The sequence below is a fragment of the Pituophis catenifer genome, unplaced genomic scaffold (assembly GCF_029215685.1).
Source record: "Pituophis catenifer annectens isolate HBS135680 unplaced genomic scaffold, rPitCat1.0.hap2 SCAF_1, whole genome shotgun sequence".
Lineage (NCBI taxonomy): Eukaryota > Metazoa > Chordata > Lepidosauria > Squamata > Colubridae > Pituophis > Pituophis catenifer.
This window is the reverse complement of record NW_027256881.1, coordinates 236,220,951-236,239,564: the sequence shown is the minus strand read 5'-3', so window position 1 is coordinate 236,239,564 and position 18,614 is coordinate 236,220,951. Positions and strand designations below refer to the sequence as shown.

The window sequence follows — 18,614 nt, the reverse complement described above, 5'->3', positions numbered from 1 at the left end:
AAATTCAGATGTTGTTGAGCGAGAAAAAGATTGGTTCAGATCTCCAAATTAGCCAGTTCATATATAATCATGCACACTGAGAGTTGGTTTTAAGGTTCTGAGGTCATCATGGTAGACCTGGCTATATGATAATGGGTACTGTCAAAAATCTTTTACCCCAAATTCCAGTGGTGGGTTCCTCCCGGTTCGGCCTGGTTGTCCCGAGCCGATAACGGTGATGATATGATGTCACCGAATCGGTTCTGCCCCCCCGCCCCCCGCGTCCCCCCGTGTTATTCTTACCTTTTATTTGGCCCCACCCCCAATCTATTGCTGCCTCCTGAGTCCCAGCTGATGGCTAGAGCGAAAAAAACTGTTTAAACTCTTGCCACAGGGCTTCAAAGGGCCGCCCTACTGCTAATCAGTGGTAAAAGAAAACAAATGAGTAGACCAGTGCCTGCAAAAATACATGAGTAGACCAGTGCCTGCAAAAAATAAATGGGTAGATCGGTACAGCTCTGCTAGCAGTTAAAAGCCTGGTAGACCAGTACCTCTGCTAAATCCTAAATAATTGTCACATCACCATCAAGCCATGCCCACAAAATAAGCCACGCCCACAGAACCGGTAGTAAAAAAATTTAGAACCCACCCCTGCCAAATTCTCTCCAGCAAATCTTAGTCTGAGATACAGCAATAACAGTCCAAGGAGACAATACAATTATACTTTATTTCTTAGAAGACCAACAGGGATAGAAGAGGTAAAACATACAGACATGGTGGAGCCCCTCTCATTTACTTCATGCCTGGCATAAATGAGGTGGATTTCTCTTGGGCTCATAGATGCAAAAGAATATGCAAAACACACACAGAAGTAGGGAACAGATCTTTTTTAAAAAAGATAAAATGAAAAGATAAAAGAACCTTTTAATGGAAGAGGCTAAATAAATGTGCTCCATGGAATCACAGTTCCACAAACCTCCTGATTATATTTTTCAGGTTGAGCTAGCTAGGGCAATCTGCAAGCTGGTTTTGTCCCATTAATGGAAGTTGGGAGGACATGGAAAAGTTATGGTTCCAGTGGGTTGGTGACACGTCCCATAAAGACTGGGACCCTATGATCCCTCAAAAACAAAAAGATGAACGGCTGTTGCACTTCAAAGACTGTGGCTGTACGTGCTAAGTTGACGCTTGTTGCGGCAGCTGCCTCTACTCCCTCCTCCGAGACTTGTAGGACAGCCTTGTGCTTGGCACTGGACATGGCTACGGCTTCACCCGGAGCCATCCCACACAAATCGGCATCATAGAAAAGGCCAAAATCTGAAAGGAAACGTTGAAAGAATGCCTAAGAAATGGCTCAACATTTGAAAGAAAAACAGAACTAAACTAAACTAAACTAAACTAAACTAAACTAAACTAAACTAAACTAAACTAAACTAAACTAAATCTAAATTTCCATATTACATGCTTATACATAGCTGAGGTGTGCTGCTTTCCCAGAATTATTTAAAGAGGAATTATGACATTTATTTGTAAAACACTATTCTAAAAACTAGCAATGCCTTCCCTCATTGATCTTTCTGTGACACATATTGGCAAGTAAATCTCATTCTGCAATGTCTCCCAGTTAGAATAATTCCTATTTAATTAAACATTAATTAAAGGCTCAATACTGTATTGTCAACTTCTATTACCTAATGTTTATGCGCGTGATATATAGTTTTTATTTTTTTATTTTTTGTTATTTTCTTCTTCTTTTTCTTTTACAGCCATCTTTCCAAGTATCCTCTCACAAAATGACTAACATTAAAACAACCCTAAAAGTCTCAAAAGCGTTTTCCTTTCCCCAACTCTAATAATTTTCTATTATTCAAGAGAACTGCACTGAAAACAGAGCCATTTTTCTATTTCCTCATTATCTTTCAAAGTTACAGGTAGTCCTCAATTTACAACCATTCATTTACTGACCATTTGAACTTGCAACAGCACTGAAAAAAGTGATTTATGACTGGTGCTTGCACTCACGACCGTTGTAGCATCTCCATGGTCATGTAATCAAAATTCGGGTGTTTGGAAACCAGAATGTATTTACAATGGTTGCCAGGGTCATGTGATCACTATTTGTAAACTTCCCAGCCGGCTTCCAACAAGAAAAGGGGGAGCTGGATTTGTGATTCAATTGGCAACAATACGGATTCGCTTAACAATCACAGCAAAAACCGTCATAAAATCAGGTGAGACTCACTTAACATCTGCTTTGTTTAGCTACAGATAATCTGGTCCCAATTGTGGTTGTAAATTGAGGACTACCTATAATCGCAGCAGTAGAGATGAGATGTGAGCCCTAATTAGCTTCACTTTTTCAAGGAAGAAGAAAATATGGGAAAGAGAAAATAAAATGATTTATTTCCAGTAGGTTTTGAGCAATGCCAGTGCCAGGTATCCTTTTTGAGAATATCTGTTTTGGATGACGCCAAAAGACCCCTCTAGGAGCAAAAGAGATGATGGCTATTTCTTCTCAGAATAAAGCTATATAACTGAAGTGAATTAAATATGCCTAAGATTGGCACCGAGGATGTTTTTTCCCCCCCACCATTGGCTAGGTGGCTCAGTGGCTAAGATGCTGAGCTTGTCAATCAGAAAGGTCGGCAGTTCGGTGGTTGGAATCCCTAGTATAGGTCTCCTATGTGAGCAGGGGGTTGGACTAGATGACCTCCAAGGTCCCTTCCAACTCTGTTACTGTTACTTGAAAGAAGCAAATATATTGTCCTCATGATCTCTAATGTTCCCACTGATTTAAGTTCTTAATTTTTCTTACCCATTTCCCCAATGATTTCGGTAAGATCCTGAGATGATTCCAGCTTAAATTTTGGTAGAGTTACTATTGTTGGCTTCAAAGGCAAGGTCTCCAGCATGTTCAGAGTGGACATGATGGCTGTTGCAGTGAGACGTTCCTCTATCTCAGAGAGGCTTGTGAACTGGGAGCGAGGGATGAGGATCGCCAAACTCAAATTGTCATGCAGCTGAAACCGGCCAACCTGACAAAGCAAATATCCATCAGCCTCTAGTGACTCTGTCTCCCAAATTCCCATTCTCTTCGACTTATAAAAGCATTCATTTCCCTTTCTTTTCACTGTAATAGTGAAAAGAATAGTGAGCCGGTGAGGATCATCAAACTCCTGGCAGTCTGGGGTTTGCATTTAAATGAATTGCCTTTGTTGTTGTCCTCATGCTTACTTTTTATTTTTGTTTTATATTTCTAAGCAGCTAAAAAGGATTAAAAATTCAAATGTAACTAAACAATATATATATATATACTGCTCAAAAAAATAAAGGGAACACAAGCAGAAGACATCCGAGATCTGAATGAATGAAATAGCCTTATTAAATACTTTGTTCTTTACATACAGTAGTTTATACACTGCTCAAACAACTAAAGGGAACACAAAACTACTGTAGGTAACGAACAAAGTATTTAATAAGGCTATTTCATTCATTCAGATCTCGGATGTCTTCTGCTTGTGTTCCCTTTATTTTTTTGAGCAGTGTATATATATATGAGAACCACATAAAACATCAGTAGATGACACATCAATTTCCCAGAACCAATTAACTTCCCATATCCCTGATGGGAAAATAGCCACCTTTTAAAAGCTTTACAAAATGTTACCAGCCAGGGATTCCAGAGGGCAGATGTTGTGATAGAAAAGTCTTACTTCCTAGGCAGGGGTGAAATGCTCCCGGTTCGGACCGGATCACCCGATCCGGTAGCAATGGAGGCGGGTGGTTTGGAGAACCGTAGCAAAAATCCCTGCCCCCTCCATTGCCCAGCTGAGCCGCGCAATCATCAGCAGCTTTTTTTTTTAATTTTTAAAAGCATTTTTTCTACAACCTCTTCGGCTGAAAAAATGCTTTTAAAAGTAAAAAAAAAAAAAAGCCTCTGATGATCACGCGGCTCAGCTGGCATCATCAGAGGCTTTTCAAAGCATTTTTTCTACAACCTCTTTGGCCGAAGAGGTTATAGAAAAAATGTTTTTAAAAAGAAAGAAAGCCTCTGCCGATCAGGCAAGTCAGCTGGGATCATCAGAGGCTTTAAAAAAAAAAAAAAAGAAAGCCTCTGCCGATCAGGCAAGTCAGCTGGGATCGTCAGAGGCTTTAAAAGCATTTTTTAAACAACATCTTCAGCTGAAGAGGTTGTAGAAAAAATGGTTTTAAAAGTAAAAAAAAAAAAAAAAGTTGGCCATGCCCACTCAGTCATATTACCCCCCCCCCCCACCAAGCCATGCCCACAGAACCAGTAGTAACAAATTTTACATTTCACCACTGTTCCTAGGTCCTTGTTAGAATTTATCTGTCAAGGAATTCATGGAATGTGAATACTTCATAGAAAGCATGGATCAGATAAAAGGGACTTGAAAGAGGCTGTCCCTGTCATGTGCACATTACCTTAGCTTGCAAATTGTAGTCAAAGTAGGAAGCCACTGGATATTTCTTACTGGTCATCATGGGTACCTTGATGGAAGAGAGACCAGGACGGTGGAATTCTTCAAAGACTGTATTCTTTTTTTTAAATATAGTTTTCCATTTGGCTGAAAAGTTTAAAAAAAAAACTGGATAAGAGGGAACCTTAATTATTTAAGGAAATTCCTTAAAGAATTAAGGAAGGTAATTAAAATAGCATGGAAAGTAGTATTGTCACAGTCCCCTCCCGCCCCCACTCCCCGTTTCTCTTCTTTTGTTAGAATTTTTGTAAAAATAATTCAACAATGGATTGTACAAAGCTTCAAAAGTTTTCTTTGCTTTGACAAAACTTCACGCAAACCATACCTTTGAGAAGCAATCTGCTCTGAGAAGCAATCTTCCTTCTCCACTTACAAACAGGAAGCAAGGCTGACATTTGCTTTACTTCATATTGCTCTAGATTTCATTCAGCAGTTCAGCTACTGGAAGTACCAGATGAATCTTATGCAATACTGGTGAAAAAGGCTCTTTAGATACTGGATTTGCCATATGAGGCCTCTGGTGTTATGAAGTGTGATCAATCATATTGTCTCTGGGACATGAAGCACCACACTGAGGCCAATTACAATTGCCTTGCACAAACTAACCAACACGTGCCAATATCTGAACATTGAATTTCTGTATGTGTTTTAATAACATAATAACTCTATAACAATATAACTGGGTGGCTATATTTTTAATCCTTTAATGATTGCCACTCTTAATCCCAGATCCAGCAACACATTATGCACAGTACAAAGAACACAATTATTTATTTATTTATTTTTTCTGGAGAAAATGATGATGGCAGTGAGTTCTAGATTAACTGCCCCCCCCTTTTCTGTAGCACTTTCCTTCTACAGGAAATCAGAGAGAGTTAGATGTCAAGGGCAGAATCCCTACAAATATTTTACTTACAGTGGAAGTAGACAGCGTTGAGGAGCACCATTTGGGTATCAGGATCTAGGTCATCCAAGAGCTTCTTGATCTTGTTACCAGTACGTTCACTCACCCATGAGTTGATATCAGTCACTGCCTGGTAGGTGTTGTTACTAAGGAGCTTCAGCTTGGTTTGATAGAATGTACTTGTTAGATTATGAAATCCACTGCCCATTTTAAGTGCTGCATGTCAAAAATGTAGATTAAAAAAAAATGAAATAGCAGGCATGTACCACTTACAATACAAATAATTATAATTCTTCTTCTCCTAAGATTTTACAGTTCGCTATTCATTTAAAAGATAAAGATGGATGGTTGCCAACTGTGACTCATTTACAGAGAATATGTTATACTGTCATTAATTCATTTTCTTCAAGGGATCAGAAGAGTGCTTTTTAAGGCGGTTCTTATATGAGAATTATAATCAATTCCTTAGTAAGCTATAGAATTTCCTTTGGAAGTACAAATCTAGAAAGCATTAACTCATTCTTTGCATCTGTGCAAAAGGAAACAATAGCCCAACCTACCAAAAGCAGCATCGTAGGAGACAGAACAGAAATGAAACTCAAAACAGACAAGAAAGTGTAACAGAACACCTATCCATTTAGATAAGCAACTGTGAGAGTTGATGTAGGTGTCCTAGTAGACCAGCACTTAAGTATGAGCCAGCAGTGTGCTGCAGCTGCCAAAAAGGCTAAATGGAGCCTAAGTTGCTTCAACAGAGGGTTAGTTTCAAGATCCCTTGAAGTGATAATACTGCTTCCAATTCTGGTTTTACCACAATACCAAAAAAATATTGAGACAACAGAAAAAGTGCAGAGAAGAACAACAAAAATGATAAGGAGTCTGGAGGCTAAACCATATGAGGAATGAACGAGGGAACTAGGTATGTCTAGTTTAACAAAGAGAAGGACTAAGGGATGATATTATAGCATTTTCCCAGTATTTGAGGGGCTGTCACAGAGAAGAGGGAGTCAACTTATTATTCAAAGCACTTGAGGACAGGACAAGAAGTAATAGATGTTAAGATCTAAGAGAGTTTCAATCTAGGAGAAATTTCCTGACAGTGGAGAACAATTTATCAGTGGAATGGCTTGTGTCTGCAAATTGTGGGTGCTCCATCACCGGAAGTTTTTAAAAAGAGACTGGACAGCCATTTGTCCAGAATGGGCAAGAGGTTAGACTAGAAGACCTTCAAGATACCTTCCAAGTTCCAACCATATCATTCTATGTTCTATGACTAGTATGCTATTTATAGATTAGCATTACGGGAAATGATCTGAATAATCAACTTCCCCTAGCTTCAAATCTATAAACAGCAATTAAATAGAATCCTGCTTATGGATCTAGGTAAAAAACATATATTTATAGATGCTCAAAAAAGGGAAAATCAGCCACAAAAATGTTCAATCATAATAAGTCCAAAAATGTCACTAGAAGAAGAAAGGAGAAGCATAATAGTTTAAATTACTGTGCCTTCACTTTTGTTCTTTTGCCGTATTTTATATTTGTATGTTTTAAAAACATGCTAAAATTATTTTTGGACTGAGTCTGTCAAAGGGGCAAAGAAAACATGGTTATAATAATATTTAAAAGTTCAAAATTCAAAAATGCTTATACCATACTTACACACACAAACCTTTTTGCAGGGTTTTAGGAATATATGGATAGTTTAAAAAAAAACTATTACCAGTAACATTTATTAGCTAAAAATCCAATTATAATAAGTTATTTTTTTCAAACTTTAAAAACAACTGTGGGAACTACGGCAGAGGTGGGTTTCAGCAGGTTCTGACCAGTTCTGGAGAACCGGTAGCGGAAATTTTGAGTAGTTCAGAGCCGGTAGTAAAAATTCTGACTGGCCCCGCCCCCATCTATTCTCCACCTCCCAAGTCCCAGCTGATCGGGAGGAAATGGGGATTTTGCAATATCCTTCCCAAGCCACACCCACCAAGCCACACCCACAGAACCAGTAGTAAAAAAATTTGAAACCCACCACTGAACTACAGCCCCAAAGGGTAATAAGTTAGGGAAGGCATTCTAGCATTTGCTCATTAAACTGAAAGCAGGCTAAAAAAGGCCTTTTGCAATTTTATCTTGGAATCTCCCTTAAGGTAGACTGGTCTAGAGTTTAACCTAGTGATGAGACTGAACATCTGGCAGAACGTATCTTATTCTTCTGCAGAATGTAATTGTACAATCTGAAGTAAATAATTTTTGGATTTGAGTGTTAATCTATTGATGGATACATGAAGAGAGCCTCAAGTATAATTTCCAGCAGAAGCCAGACTTCAGTTGCGTTCCAAGACGATTTTTCCTTTCCATTTGGGAACACACTGACTTTTAAAAATCAGGCATTTAGTTAAAATTAACCAACTGTTACTCACCTGGTTGGTAAAAAATCGCATTGGCTGAAGTCAGGGCTTTGGACTTGCCAAGTACTTTCAAGAGACTATGCACACATGCAAATTCTTTAGGATAGAACAGCAAACTCTCAAGACGATCTTTGGTTTCATCACAGGCTCCTGAATGGCAAAGATATGTGTATGGAGGAGTTATATGTCATTGTGCAAAAACACATATTTTTTTTTCCTGCAACCTACTTATTTAATCATTCAACTCCCAAATTCTTGGATTTTATAACAGTGCCTTTGCTATGACAATTACTTTTCAAGGCTGCCAAGTGTAACTCGTGGGCTTGATTCTGAGATCTAGACAAAGGTCTATCTTTTAGTAAATCTTACCCTTCACTTTAATGAACTTTCATATTGCAAAGCCACATTTGAATATTCACATTGTATGGATAACACCAGTACTGGTGTTTCTTTTTGTTAATCAGGTAGAGGATACATTTTCCAGCTATATTAACACAATTCCAAGCAAAGAGAATATTAAACTCATGTGACATTAATCACTAACCACTGGATGATTTAGTGTGACAATGAGATCGGTTTGCCACCTTGTTGTTGCCAGCGTTTGAGATGTGGATTAAGTGAAAGTACGGCAATTGTTTCTTCTCACATATAGTAAGACATTCAAGTGCCCTAAGATATTTTGGACCTTAACATTATCAGCTTCAGCTGGTATGGCCAATGGGCAAAAAATTGTTGGCGCTGTAGCCCAAGATATCTGGGTGATATCTGACTGTTTTCTGAGGAGCAGAAAACTCCTTAGACCAGAGAACAAGAGGTTCAGTTTGCAGCATTGACTCGTTGTTCTGAAGGCCTCATAGAAGGAAAGAAATTAGACAAAAATGGTGAAACAGTTTGGATCAAATGAAGGCAAGTCAACAATCCTTTGAACAATCAAAGGAATTTGATTGTTGGAGCAAAACCTTTTAGTGAAAAATGAATTGTGTCCCCATGGATTTTCAGCAATAGTAATCAGAATAATATATTGTGCTTAGTAGCCTGACACAATATAGAGACAAATATATCCTGAACAAATGCTGGAAAAATCTGTCCAAAGCTTTATTTAGGTTGCCAATGATTCCTAAGTGAATCTGACTCATTTCTAGAAAGATAGGAACTTTTTCCTTAATTTAAATGAAGATGCCCGGAGTTTAATACTATAACTTTCTCATAGCAAGAATGAGATTGGAAGACAGAAATGTATCTACTATATTAACAATGCTATTTGAAACAGGGATGTGTACAGCAGTGAAATCCCCCAGGTTCTATCGGGCTTGCCGAACCGGTAGCGGTGATGGCAGGAGGCTCCGGCCGCCCGCTGGGACATCATTATATCCCATTTTTTAACCATCTGCACATACACAGAAGGTTCTGTGCATGCGCAGAAAAGGTGCTCCCGCGCAGGAGCGTGCCCAAACTGGTAGCAAAGGTAAGTAGATTTCACCACTGGATGCGTATGACAGGAGGGATGTTTCATAACTTACTTTTTAGAGAAACATAATATTTAAGAAATTATGAAAAGATATGAATATATTTTTATACTGAAGCATACAAAGGAGACCCACTCACACTGCACTTCAGATCCTCCAGGTAAGGGGGGGAAAATGATGCAGAGGTCCCAATGGTGTATTCTTACCTAATAGGAGATTGGAAAGCGTTGTTATGATGCTAAGGGGTGAGAAAACCATGTTACCATCATTTTTCTGGATTGCTATTTTATAGAACTCAAGCGAAAATCTGGATAGAGCCTCAGCCAGCTTCTGTTCATCTTCTGGAGTGGATTGAGCACATGTAGGCCATGGTTTCCAGCGCTGTGAGCATAAATTGGGTGGACAACTGGTATCAGACACTGTGGGAATGGGGGTAGTATTTATTGTAGTTGGTCCTTCTGTTGGAACCTCAGCAGATTCTTTTTTGTCATTTGAAAGTTCTGGATCCGGAGTATCATTTTCTCCATTGTCTCCATTTTCCTTGTGTATTGGTCCTTGTGTAATCTTATCTGAAGTCGCCTATAAAATGTTGATATTGTAATAGTGGATTACATTTATACACATATGAATTATATATCAGTAAAAGCAAAAATGATTGGCACTTTTTCTGACTCCAAATCAGGGGTGAAATGCTCCTGGTTCAGACTGGATCACCTGATCCGGTAGCGATGGAGGCGGGTGGTTCAGAGAACCGGTAGCAAAAATCCCTGCCTTCCCCCCATGCCCAGCTGAGCCGCGCAATCATAAGAGGCTTTTTAAAAAAAAAAATTTAAAAGCATTTTTTCTACAACCTCTTTGGCCGAAAAAATGCTTTTAAAAGTAAAAAAAAAAGCCTCTGATGATCCCGCGGCTCAGCTGGGATCATCAGAGGTTTTTAAAGGCATTTTTTCTACAACCTCTTCCGCCGAAGAGGTTATAGAAAAAATGTTTCTAAAAGGAAAAAAAACCTCTGCTGATCAGGCAAGTCAGCTGGGATCATCAGAGGCTTTAAAAAAAAAAAGCCTCTGCCAATCAGGCAAGTCAGCTGGGATCATCAGAGGCTTTTAAAAGCATTTTTTTACAACCTCCTCAGCCGAAGAGGTTGTAGATAAAATGGTTTTAAAAGTAAAAAAAATAAATAAATTGGCCACGCCCACTCAGTCATATTACCATATTACACCCCCCCCACCAAGCCACGCCCACAGAACCAGTAGTAACAAATTTTACATTTCACCACTGCTCCAAATACCTAGATTTTAAATTAAAAATAAGCATATTCGGCACTATATTGCATAGTAGTCACAATTAAATGTTTTGACATTTTGCAGTTTAGATGGGTTTGATATATAATCAGTTTTGGAAAAAGTTTCATATAAAAGGAACTCTAAAAGATTAAACTTCAATACCTTGTTCCTTAAAACAAAAGAAAATAAATTAGAAGTTTAAGTTCAGTTCAAATTAGGTCTTTCAACAGGCTGACAGCCTGCTACATTGCTTTCATTGCTTTCTCCTGGGAAAAGTTGCAGGAGAATGGATTTGCAGAATTAGACAATTCTGGACACTGATTATTGCTGTGAGCAGATTAGACATTTTACCTTAAATGACTCTTTCTAAATTTTTGATTCTGAGATGTAGAAAATACGTATCTTCTCCTGCATGCTGACCAGAGCAAATAAATATTTTTTTCTTTTATTTCTTCATGACCATATGGTTAATAGTTTGAAAGTTATCAATAATGTTTCTAAAACAGAATGAAAATGCTGTTGGCTAGTAATGCCTAAGATAGTAAAATAGCTAAATTTTTAAAATAAATCCACTATTATTTTCAATGCAAAAGAAATCTGAGTTAAAAATTCCTTTTTCTGATCTCCATTAGCTAACACACTTGATAATCCAAGTTCTTCTCCCCAAACTTACGTTGCATTCAGAGTTGGTACCAGTATCTGAATTCTCAGTTTCTTCACTTCTCTCAATGTCTTGAAAGGGAGTGGGTGTTATATCGTTTCTATTATCTTCTTTGATGCAAGGTGTCTTAGAAAAATAAATCCTCATTAGATAAATCAATGTGGTCTGCTTTCATCATAAACAATACATTTTCTTTCTGATTTAAAAGAGAAGTTAGTTGTATTATGTTAATTTTTAGCTCAAAGTTTGGAGGAAAAGTTAGAGGACGTGCTTTTGGAGAATTAACAAAAATGTGTTAGTTGATAGAATTAACACAATTGTGATCTGGATTTTCACACCACCTTCCTCCCCAAAATCCATGACAAGAACCTCTGCCATCTGGTTTCATCCTGGCATTTGACTACTTTAGGTTCTTCAGTCCTCTCAGCAACTGTTTCTCTTCTGGATGCAACCTTGATGTAAGGTGTGATGGAGAAATACATCCCTGTTATTTAAATGCATATTCTTCCTTTTAAACTCTAAATACTAACCATGCCTTTCTTATATCAACATTTCTTCCTGATTTGGTTAACAAATTGATAGTTCAACAATTTTTAACAGTCAACGCTCAAATCTTCAATACTTGAAGAAAGAATATTATTTCACCCTAATAATTTATCCTTAAAAGACAGACTTAGATTTGCTGACAACAGGCTGAGGTTTTCTTGTTCATTCTTCATTCATGGAGAGGATGATCTTAAATTCGGACACTCTCCTTTGAGATAAATATTCTATGCTATGCTATGCTATGCTATGCTATGCTATGCTATGCTATGCTATGCTATGCTATGCTATGCTATGCTATGCTATGCTATGCTATGCCATGCCATGCCATGCCATGCCATGCCATGCCATGCCATTTTATTCTATTCTATTCTCCATTCCATTCTTCTTTTGCCCTGTCCTAGAAGACATTGAAAATCTGATTTGAACCACGAGGTGGCAGTGTCAGGTCACAAAGGACCTGAACTAGGAATCCTATTGGCTTCTTGGCTCCTCTCTAGGGAGTTAACTAGGGACTGTTTCTCTTGGGCATGTTAATGTACATTTCTCCAGTCCATGAGTTGGCAGAAAAGTGTGCTGATATAAACGACACTGCCCTGATATCTGAGCCCTATTGAGCTGCAATGCAAGACTAGTATGTGTTGCTGTCCTTAACAGCAACACATGCTGGAGCCTGGTTTAGTTCAGCAGACTAAAAGCATAGTGATTAACACCAGCTGTCTGCAATTACTGTAAGTTCGAATCTCACCAGGCTCAAGGTTGACTCAGCCTTCCATCCTTTCAAAGGTAGGTGAAATGAGGACCCAGTTTGTGGGGGCAATAAGCTGACTTCGTATAAATATACAAAAGTATGAAGGCTATTGCTTAACGCATTGTAAGCCGCCCTGAGTCTCCGGAGAAGGGCGGCATATAAATCAAATTTTTAAAAAAACCAGTTTTAATGAAGACAAATTAAGGAAAGCAATTGGTGCATTTTTCTGGTGTTATTTCCCCTACTATTAAATACAATCTGCTAGTGGGAGATCATCCAGCAATTGCTCTCTCTAATGTATGGTTGGATGGGTTGGGAAAATAAAGGCCAATGCTTTGAGCAATGGGTTTAGCCAGCTGTTCAGTTGCCTAACAGTTTATAAATATGGAGGTGCCCCTCCAGTTTCATAATGTGCACTTCCTTCACATTTTCAACCTGTCATCCAGGCTAGTTTTGGATATGAGTTTAGTGCTCTTTCAACAGTAATTAGATTTGTGTTGGGAAGAGGTGACAGGTATGAAGGTGGGCTCATGAGAATCATTGGGGGGGGGTGCTCCTTTCCCACTCACCCCACAGCTTTCCCCCATGTTTGTGACTTATCAATTAGGCTAGGCACAGAGGAGGACTCTGGGAGGGGGGGACGTTCAGATCAATAACTATTTTTGCAGGAACAAGTGCTGCAAAGGAAATTCAGTGCTGGCTATGACCGATAACGGAATAGGCAAAATGGGCTGCCTAATCCTTTGCCCCATCAGGGAGTGAAGTTGGGGTTGCTCTCTGTGCTCTGGAAAAGAGCTGTAGCCGGAGAAAAATGCTTCCCACCACCACTTCCCTTATGCAATCATACATTCACTCCCAACTTTACTCACAAGCATCCAAGCCAGTGTGTCCAGCTGCCTGTGATAATGGAGCCACACTCTGGCATTTTAAGGGTGTGCTGATGTCTAGGGGCAGCTTCACCTGACCCAGGCCCTTACCTTACCAAAGCAAATGCTGAGGTCGAGGGGAGTGTGTAAGAGGAAGAGTGATAATTGAATGGCGTACAAACAGGAAAGCAGGGGCAACATCTGGAAACTGGTGGCTATTACAAGCAGGCAAGAGGGTTCAATTGCCAGAATCACAAACTACGTTGGGGCAGACTATCCTGATGAGACTCCTGCCTGGAGCTTGGAACTTTGCTCGGAGTTCACCAAAAAAAGAGCAACCACACTGAAACAGCACCTCATCCCAACCACTGCAGAACCTTTCGGAAAAAGTTAACGATTGTTTACTACTTTATACATTTCAAGACTTTTGTTTGAACTGAACATTATAGGACTGAGTATTGAAAGACCGAGCATAAAGGATTGAGTGGCAGCAGTAACTCGCAAGTCCTAGAAGGGTAGAGTTGTTGGGGAAAGTGTGTGGTGCAGTAAAGCATTATGTACAGATTGGATATGCTGCGGCATATCCAGTCCTTGGAAAGCAAAGAACCTTCACACACTACAAGAACTAATAACCAGAAAATGGCCATAAGAAGACCTCATAGTCAGAAGAATACCCCCCCCACACACACTCCTGCAAAGCATTTATTGGTGACAGAATCAGTAACACATAAACTGCCAGAATGCAGTTTTCTCTCCTGTTTCAAACTATCTTCTGAGCTCTACAAGGCTAGAACTTTCATCACTAAAGCTGTACGTAGGAAGAGCATATATAATAACCAACAAGCATTATAAAAGCATTGGTAAGGCATTACATTGGTAGATGCCAATGACAAAGTCAGATTCTCATTGTCCATTCTCTTCTATAGCCCTGCTGAAAAATGGGAATGGATGGTGGTGCCCAGAAGGGGGTTTCCTATACCAGCTTAAAGCCCCCCCCCGAAAAGCAGGGCAGATCCCATCAGCACTACTTCGTTCCCAGATGTTTGCCCCCATGACCTTGGCTTTCTTTTGTGATTGTGATCGCTCTAATTTTATCCCAACAATCAATATTAGGATGCTGCATACTCTTAGAAATCTAATAAAAATTTAAATCTTCTCCATTGCTCTTAATAAGGTAAATAACAGGCACTCACCTGCTGAAGACTTGATATGGTCATAATGGCCAAACACAGAAGGATCAGCCAGGTCTTCATGGTGGCAGAAAGCCTACCAAATAAATAACTCTCGTTTTTAATCCCAACCAAAGATAGAGGCCTCTCTCCTATGTCTCAGATCTTCTTCCTTGAAAAGTATCAAAACAGTTTCTTGCCGGAGGAATTCTGAAGAGCAGCCACTTATTCTCTCCGTCTCAAATAACTCCTTGTTGTTCTTCTCTGGCTCTTGGCAAGTTCCTCTCTCCCATTTTTCGCAATCTCTGATCACGTGATTAAGCACAACTTAGTTTCACTCTCTTTAGGGGAATTCCATTACTCCAGCAGATCTTGCTGAAAAGAAATAATTAGAAAAATATGATGAAATAAAGAGAATTTTTTTTCAAACAAAGAGGGGGAACAGGAAGTTCTCTGAATGGAAGAAAAACAAGAAGCAACTTTCTTTCTGCAAACTTCTGTAGGTAATAGAACCAAAGAGTTGTGACATATATTACCTTACCTTGAGAGAATGGCACAAGAGGAAGTGAAATCTAGACAACTATGAACAGTCCATTGGTTGGCTTTAAACGTAATCAGTTAAAAATTAAAGGTGATTGATTCTCCTCTCAATCAGAATTCCCGTAAATCAAGAGGGCGGGGATAAAAGAATAGTCATGGGTCAGCCTGCAGAATATTCTATCATGCACAAAAAAGAAAGATAATATATAGGTAAACAATAACAAGCTGTGACTGCAAACTGCTTATTGTGTTCTCGCAACTTATTTTTAAAAAAATGGCTCAACCTTAAATCAAGTAAAGGCTTTTGCATAGTGTTAAAAAATTATTATTGTTAACTTTGTTTTGAGAGGGCTCTTGAACTGGGAAGATAATTCAGTAAATGACATTTTGCAACTGCAAACTTAATCTGAAAAGGCAACCCATAGGCTACAGATTTTTAAACGGAAACCATTTCTATGAAGAGAAGTATCAGCACGGTTAAAAAACTCCACGTCTCATAATCATTCATCTGTGTATATCCAGTTTGCACTTCATGATCCTCGGTTGCAAACACGTAGCAAAATGCTATGATACATATGGGATTTATATTCCTATTCAATTATAGGTATTAAATCTCTTCTCATGTAGCAAATCCAGCACCAGTTCCTCCTTTTCTTATTTCACTGTGCAAGCATGTTCACTTGTCCTTGATCTGAGTTTTGCGGTAACTCCCTCTCTTGAATTTCTCAAGTTCCTGCAAAGTCTTGAAGCCCCTTTATTCTACTTGCACTTAAAATATTCCTGATAGGTGCCAGCACCAATATGATGTACAAAGTGTCAGAAATTATTTCTTTGGCAGGCTTGTGCCAAGAGAAGACAGTAGTATTTTCTAATACTACTTTAAAACTGGAATGGCTAAGGAGTGGGTGAGGGATGAGATGAAGATGAAAATTCAGGAGGACATTTCCTCTAGAAACGGCTAGCAGGCTATCTTGGTGCATTCAAGGACATATGTCATAAAGTGATTGGTTTGGTTTGGCTCTAGCATGTTGTGTAAACCCAGTCAATTATGGATTAGACCATAAATAATGGGTTTGCGGGTGTGGCTTTTGTAATGTATGGACTTGGCCAGAACATCCTTAAAAAGATTACAAGTAGAACTCATTTATTTAGATAGTTTTCAAGTATTACAACCAATACTCTTATGGTAGCTTTAAATCATGAAAGGGTCACTTTCTCAACTGCATTAAACAAAATGGCTGTGATCCACAAAAGCTTATAAAACTGAATGTATCTGTCTTCATAATGCTGTAAGAAACATTTTTGTTTCTTCTGCAAAAGGTTCTTGATTTTTCCGCATGGCAGGGCAGCTCCACACCTAGACGGGCAATACTCTTGAATGTCCTCATGAAGTTATCAGCTTCTGGGAATCTTGATCCATTAAGCCAATTAGCTTTAGAAGGTAACTGCTGCTGCTACTCTTGCATATTATATCATCCCATGGTCATCCATAAACCATGGTTTACAAACCATAATAGCTGAATAGGGGGAAGAGGTTGTGCAGGTCAGTTGGGCATAAGAGTGATACCATTACCAGTGGGCTATTGCACAGTTATATCTGAGGATAAAACTAAACCAGAGAATTATCTCCCAACAATGGCTTCCAAAGTAAAAAACACAACAAAAACAGAATAACAGATTTGGAAGGGATCTTGGAGGTCTTCTAGACCAGCCTGCAGCTCAAGCAGGAGACCTATAACAATTCAGACAAATGGCTGTTGAGTTTCATTAGCATTTTCTAGAAATCAGCTGTGATACTCATTTAGAACAGGATAAAATGGCCCAACATTCTGTTTCTACTATGACCATTAATGGGAAACTCTGAAATTAGAATTTCAGCAACTGAGTACTATGTAGATTTAAACAGATCTGCACATAATATTCCAGGTAAGGTTGTACAATTTATTATTAACTACAAAGTCATAAATGAATGAAGTTCCCAATTTTATCTTACTTCTCAATCTTCTTATATCACTTTGGGGGAAAAGACTTTAAAAAATGAAGACAGCAAGCAAGCAACAAGTTAAATCTTAAGGCCTGTAAAAGATAATAATTAGAAAATTAACAATTTCACATTTGAATGAAGTGTGAATTTAGATATAGATATCATTATTTGTTTTTAAATGTATTAATAAAGTTATTTTTACTTTTGTCGCTGATATTTGTCTTAATAATTCATATTGCATGGATCCATGGTTTGCTTCATTTTTGTTAAGTATGTCATATGAACCTAGCATTCTGGTTTAACTCACAGTTATGATTTAGTATTTCTGCTAATCCAGCCAGGATTTAGTTTAGTGTGATTCATGATTCCGACCTCAGGTTCTCAGACTCCCACAAATATCTATCCTATATTTTCTATAATGAATAAAATGCAATTATCTCTCACCCCTTAGTAAGCCATTGGTATCCAACAGTCCAAATGCCTTGTTTGACTGTTTCTGCCTCTGAGTTATTTAATGAAATGATGAAGTCATTATGATTCATGAATATGTGAACAAATTCTTCAAAATCATTTTTAAAAATCCTTATTGCCTATTTGCCTTTCTTTTTTTTCATACCTATACTTTCTTTTTGTTATCTGCATTTCACCAAATTTCCACTTTCTGAAATGATCTTTGAGTGTTTCCATGTGTCTAAGAGTTTTTTTGACATTGCTTATTAAACATGCTGCTGATCTCCTAGGCTTCCCTGATTTGCATCATACTTTCTTAGTTCATATTATGTTGATTTAATGTTTCTTACTTCCTTTCTGCTAATTTCCTCATTTTTGAAAAATTGCCTCTTTTGGAATGAAATGTGACTAAAAGGTATTTCCATGGCAGTTTTCAACCCTATCACTCAGGAGTGGGTTCTACTTACCTTTACTACCGGTTTGCAAAATCAAACAATTTCCAGAATTGCTAGGGTATCCCTTGCATGGACTGGGTTGTTTTTGAAATGAAGCATGAAGATCTACAAAGGCCTCTGCTTCTAAAATTACAAATCTTAGTTTAACTGCAGAAGCACATTCTTTAGCAACTTTATGCGTCAGTATGTTTTTTTTCTTTTCATTTCTGACTCTGCACCTGGTTCATTTCAGCAAAACCAACAAAGTATGTTTAACAAAGCTTTTATATTATTTTACCACCATGTCTAGAAAAACTGCATGTAGCTTCTCACAGTTTATGACTGGGATTTGTCTCTCTCAAACCAGAGTGATTGTTTCCATTCAGAATCTTCTGCAAACATGGTCTCTCTGACTCATCTTCTGTTCTTGCAAAAATATGTCAAACATGCAACCTACCCTTTGTCCATGTGTATTACTATTATGACATCTCAAACATTATGCAAGCTCTGAAAGAGATATTTTAACTAGACTTTGCAGCCAGATTTCAGAAAAAGAAGGAGGTGGAAGTGGAGAAATTATGGGGTGCAGAAAGTGATTATTTTTTGGTAATTTGGAAAATAGATCATTTTCCCTTTGTCCTTCATAATTAAACAATTACCATTATGAAGCAGGGTTG

At 38.4% G+C, this 18,614-nt stretch overlaps 1 protein-coding gene across 2 annotated transcripts; it reads right to left on the bottom strand.

The window, feature by feature from the left end:
- Positions 1-687: 687 nt before the first annotated feature.
- SERPING1 (serpin family G member 1) lies at positions 688-14,911 on the bottom strand. 2 transcript variants are annotated; one of them, XM_070931245.1, is made up of 9 exons: positions 14,554-14,911; positions 11,542-11,652; positions 11,213-11,326; positions 9,463-9,835; positions 7,803-7,940; positions 5,395-5,598; positions 4,423-4,565; positions 2,795-3,014; positions 688-1,296 (listed from the first exon to the last, which is right to left on the bottom strand). In XM_070931245.1, the coding sequence occupies exons 1-9, from the start codon at positions 14,611-14,613 to the stop codon at positions 1,046-1,048; spliced, it is 1,614 nt and encodes a 537-aa protein (XP_070787346.1). In that variant the 5' UTR covers positions 14,614-14,911; the 3' UTR covers positions 688-1,045. The 2 variants fall into 2 exon arrangements, with proteins under 2 accessions (XP_070787346.1, XP_070787338.1); XM_070931237.1 differs by lacking the exon at positions 11,542-11,652 and having other exon boundaries at positions 14,554-14,909.
- Positions 14,912-18,614: the final 3,703 nt, after the last annotated feature.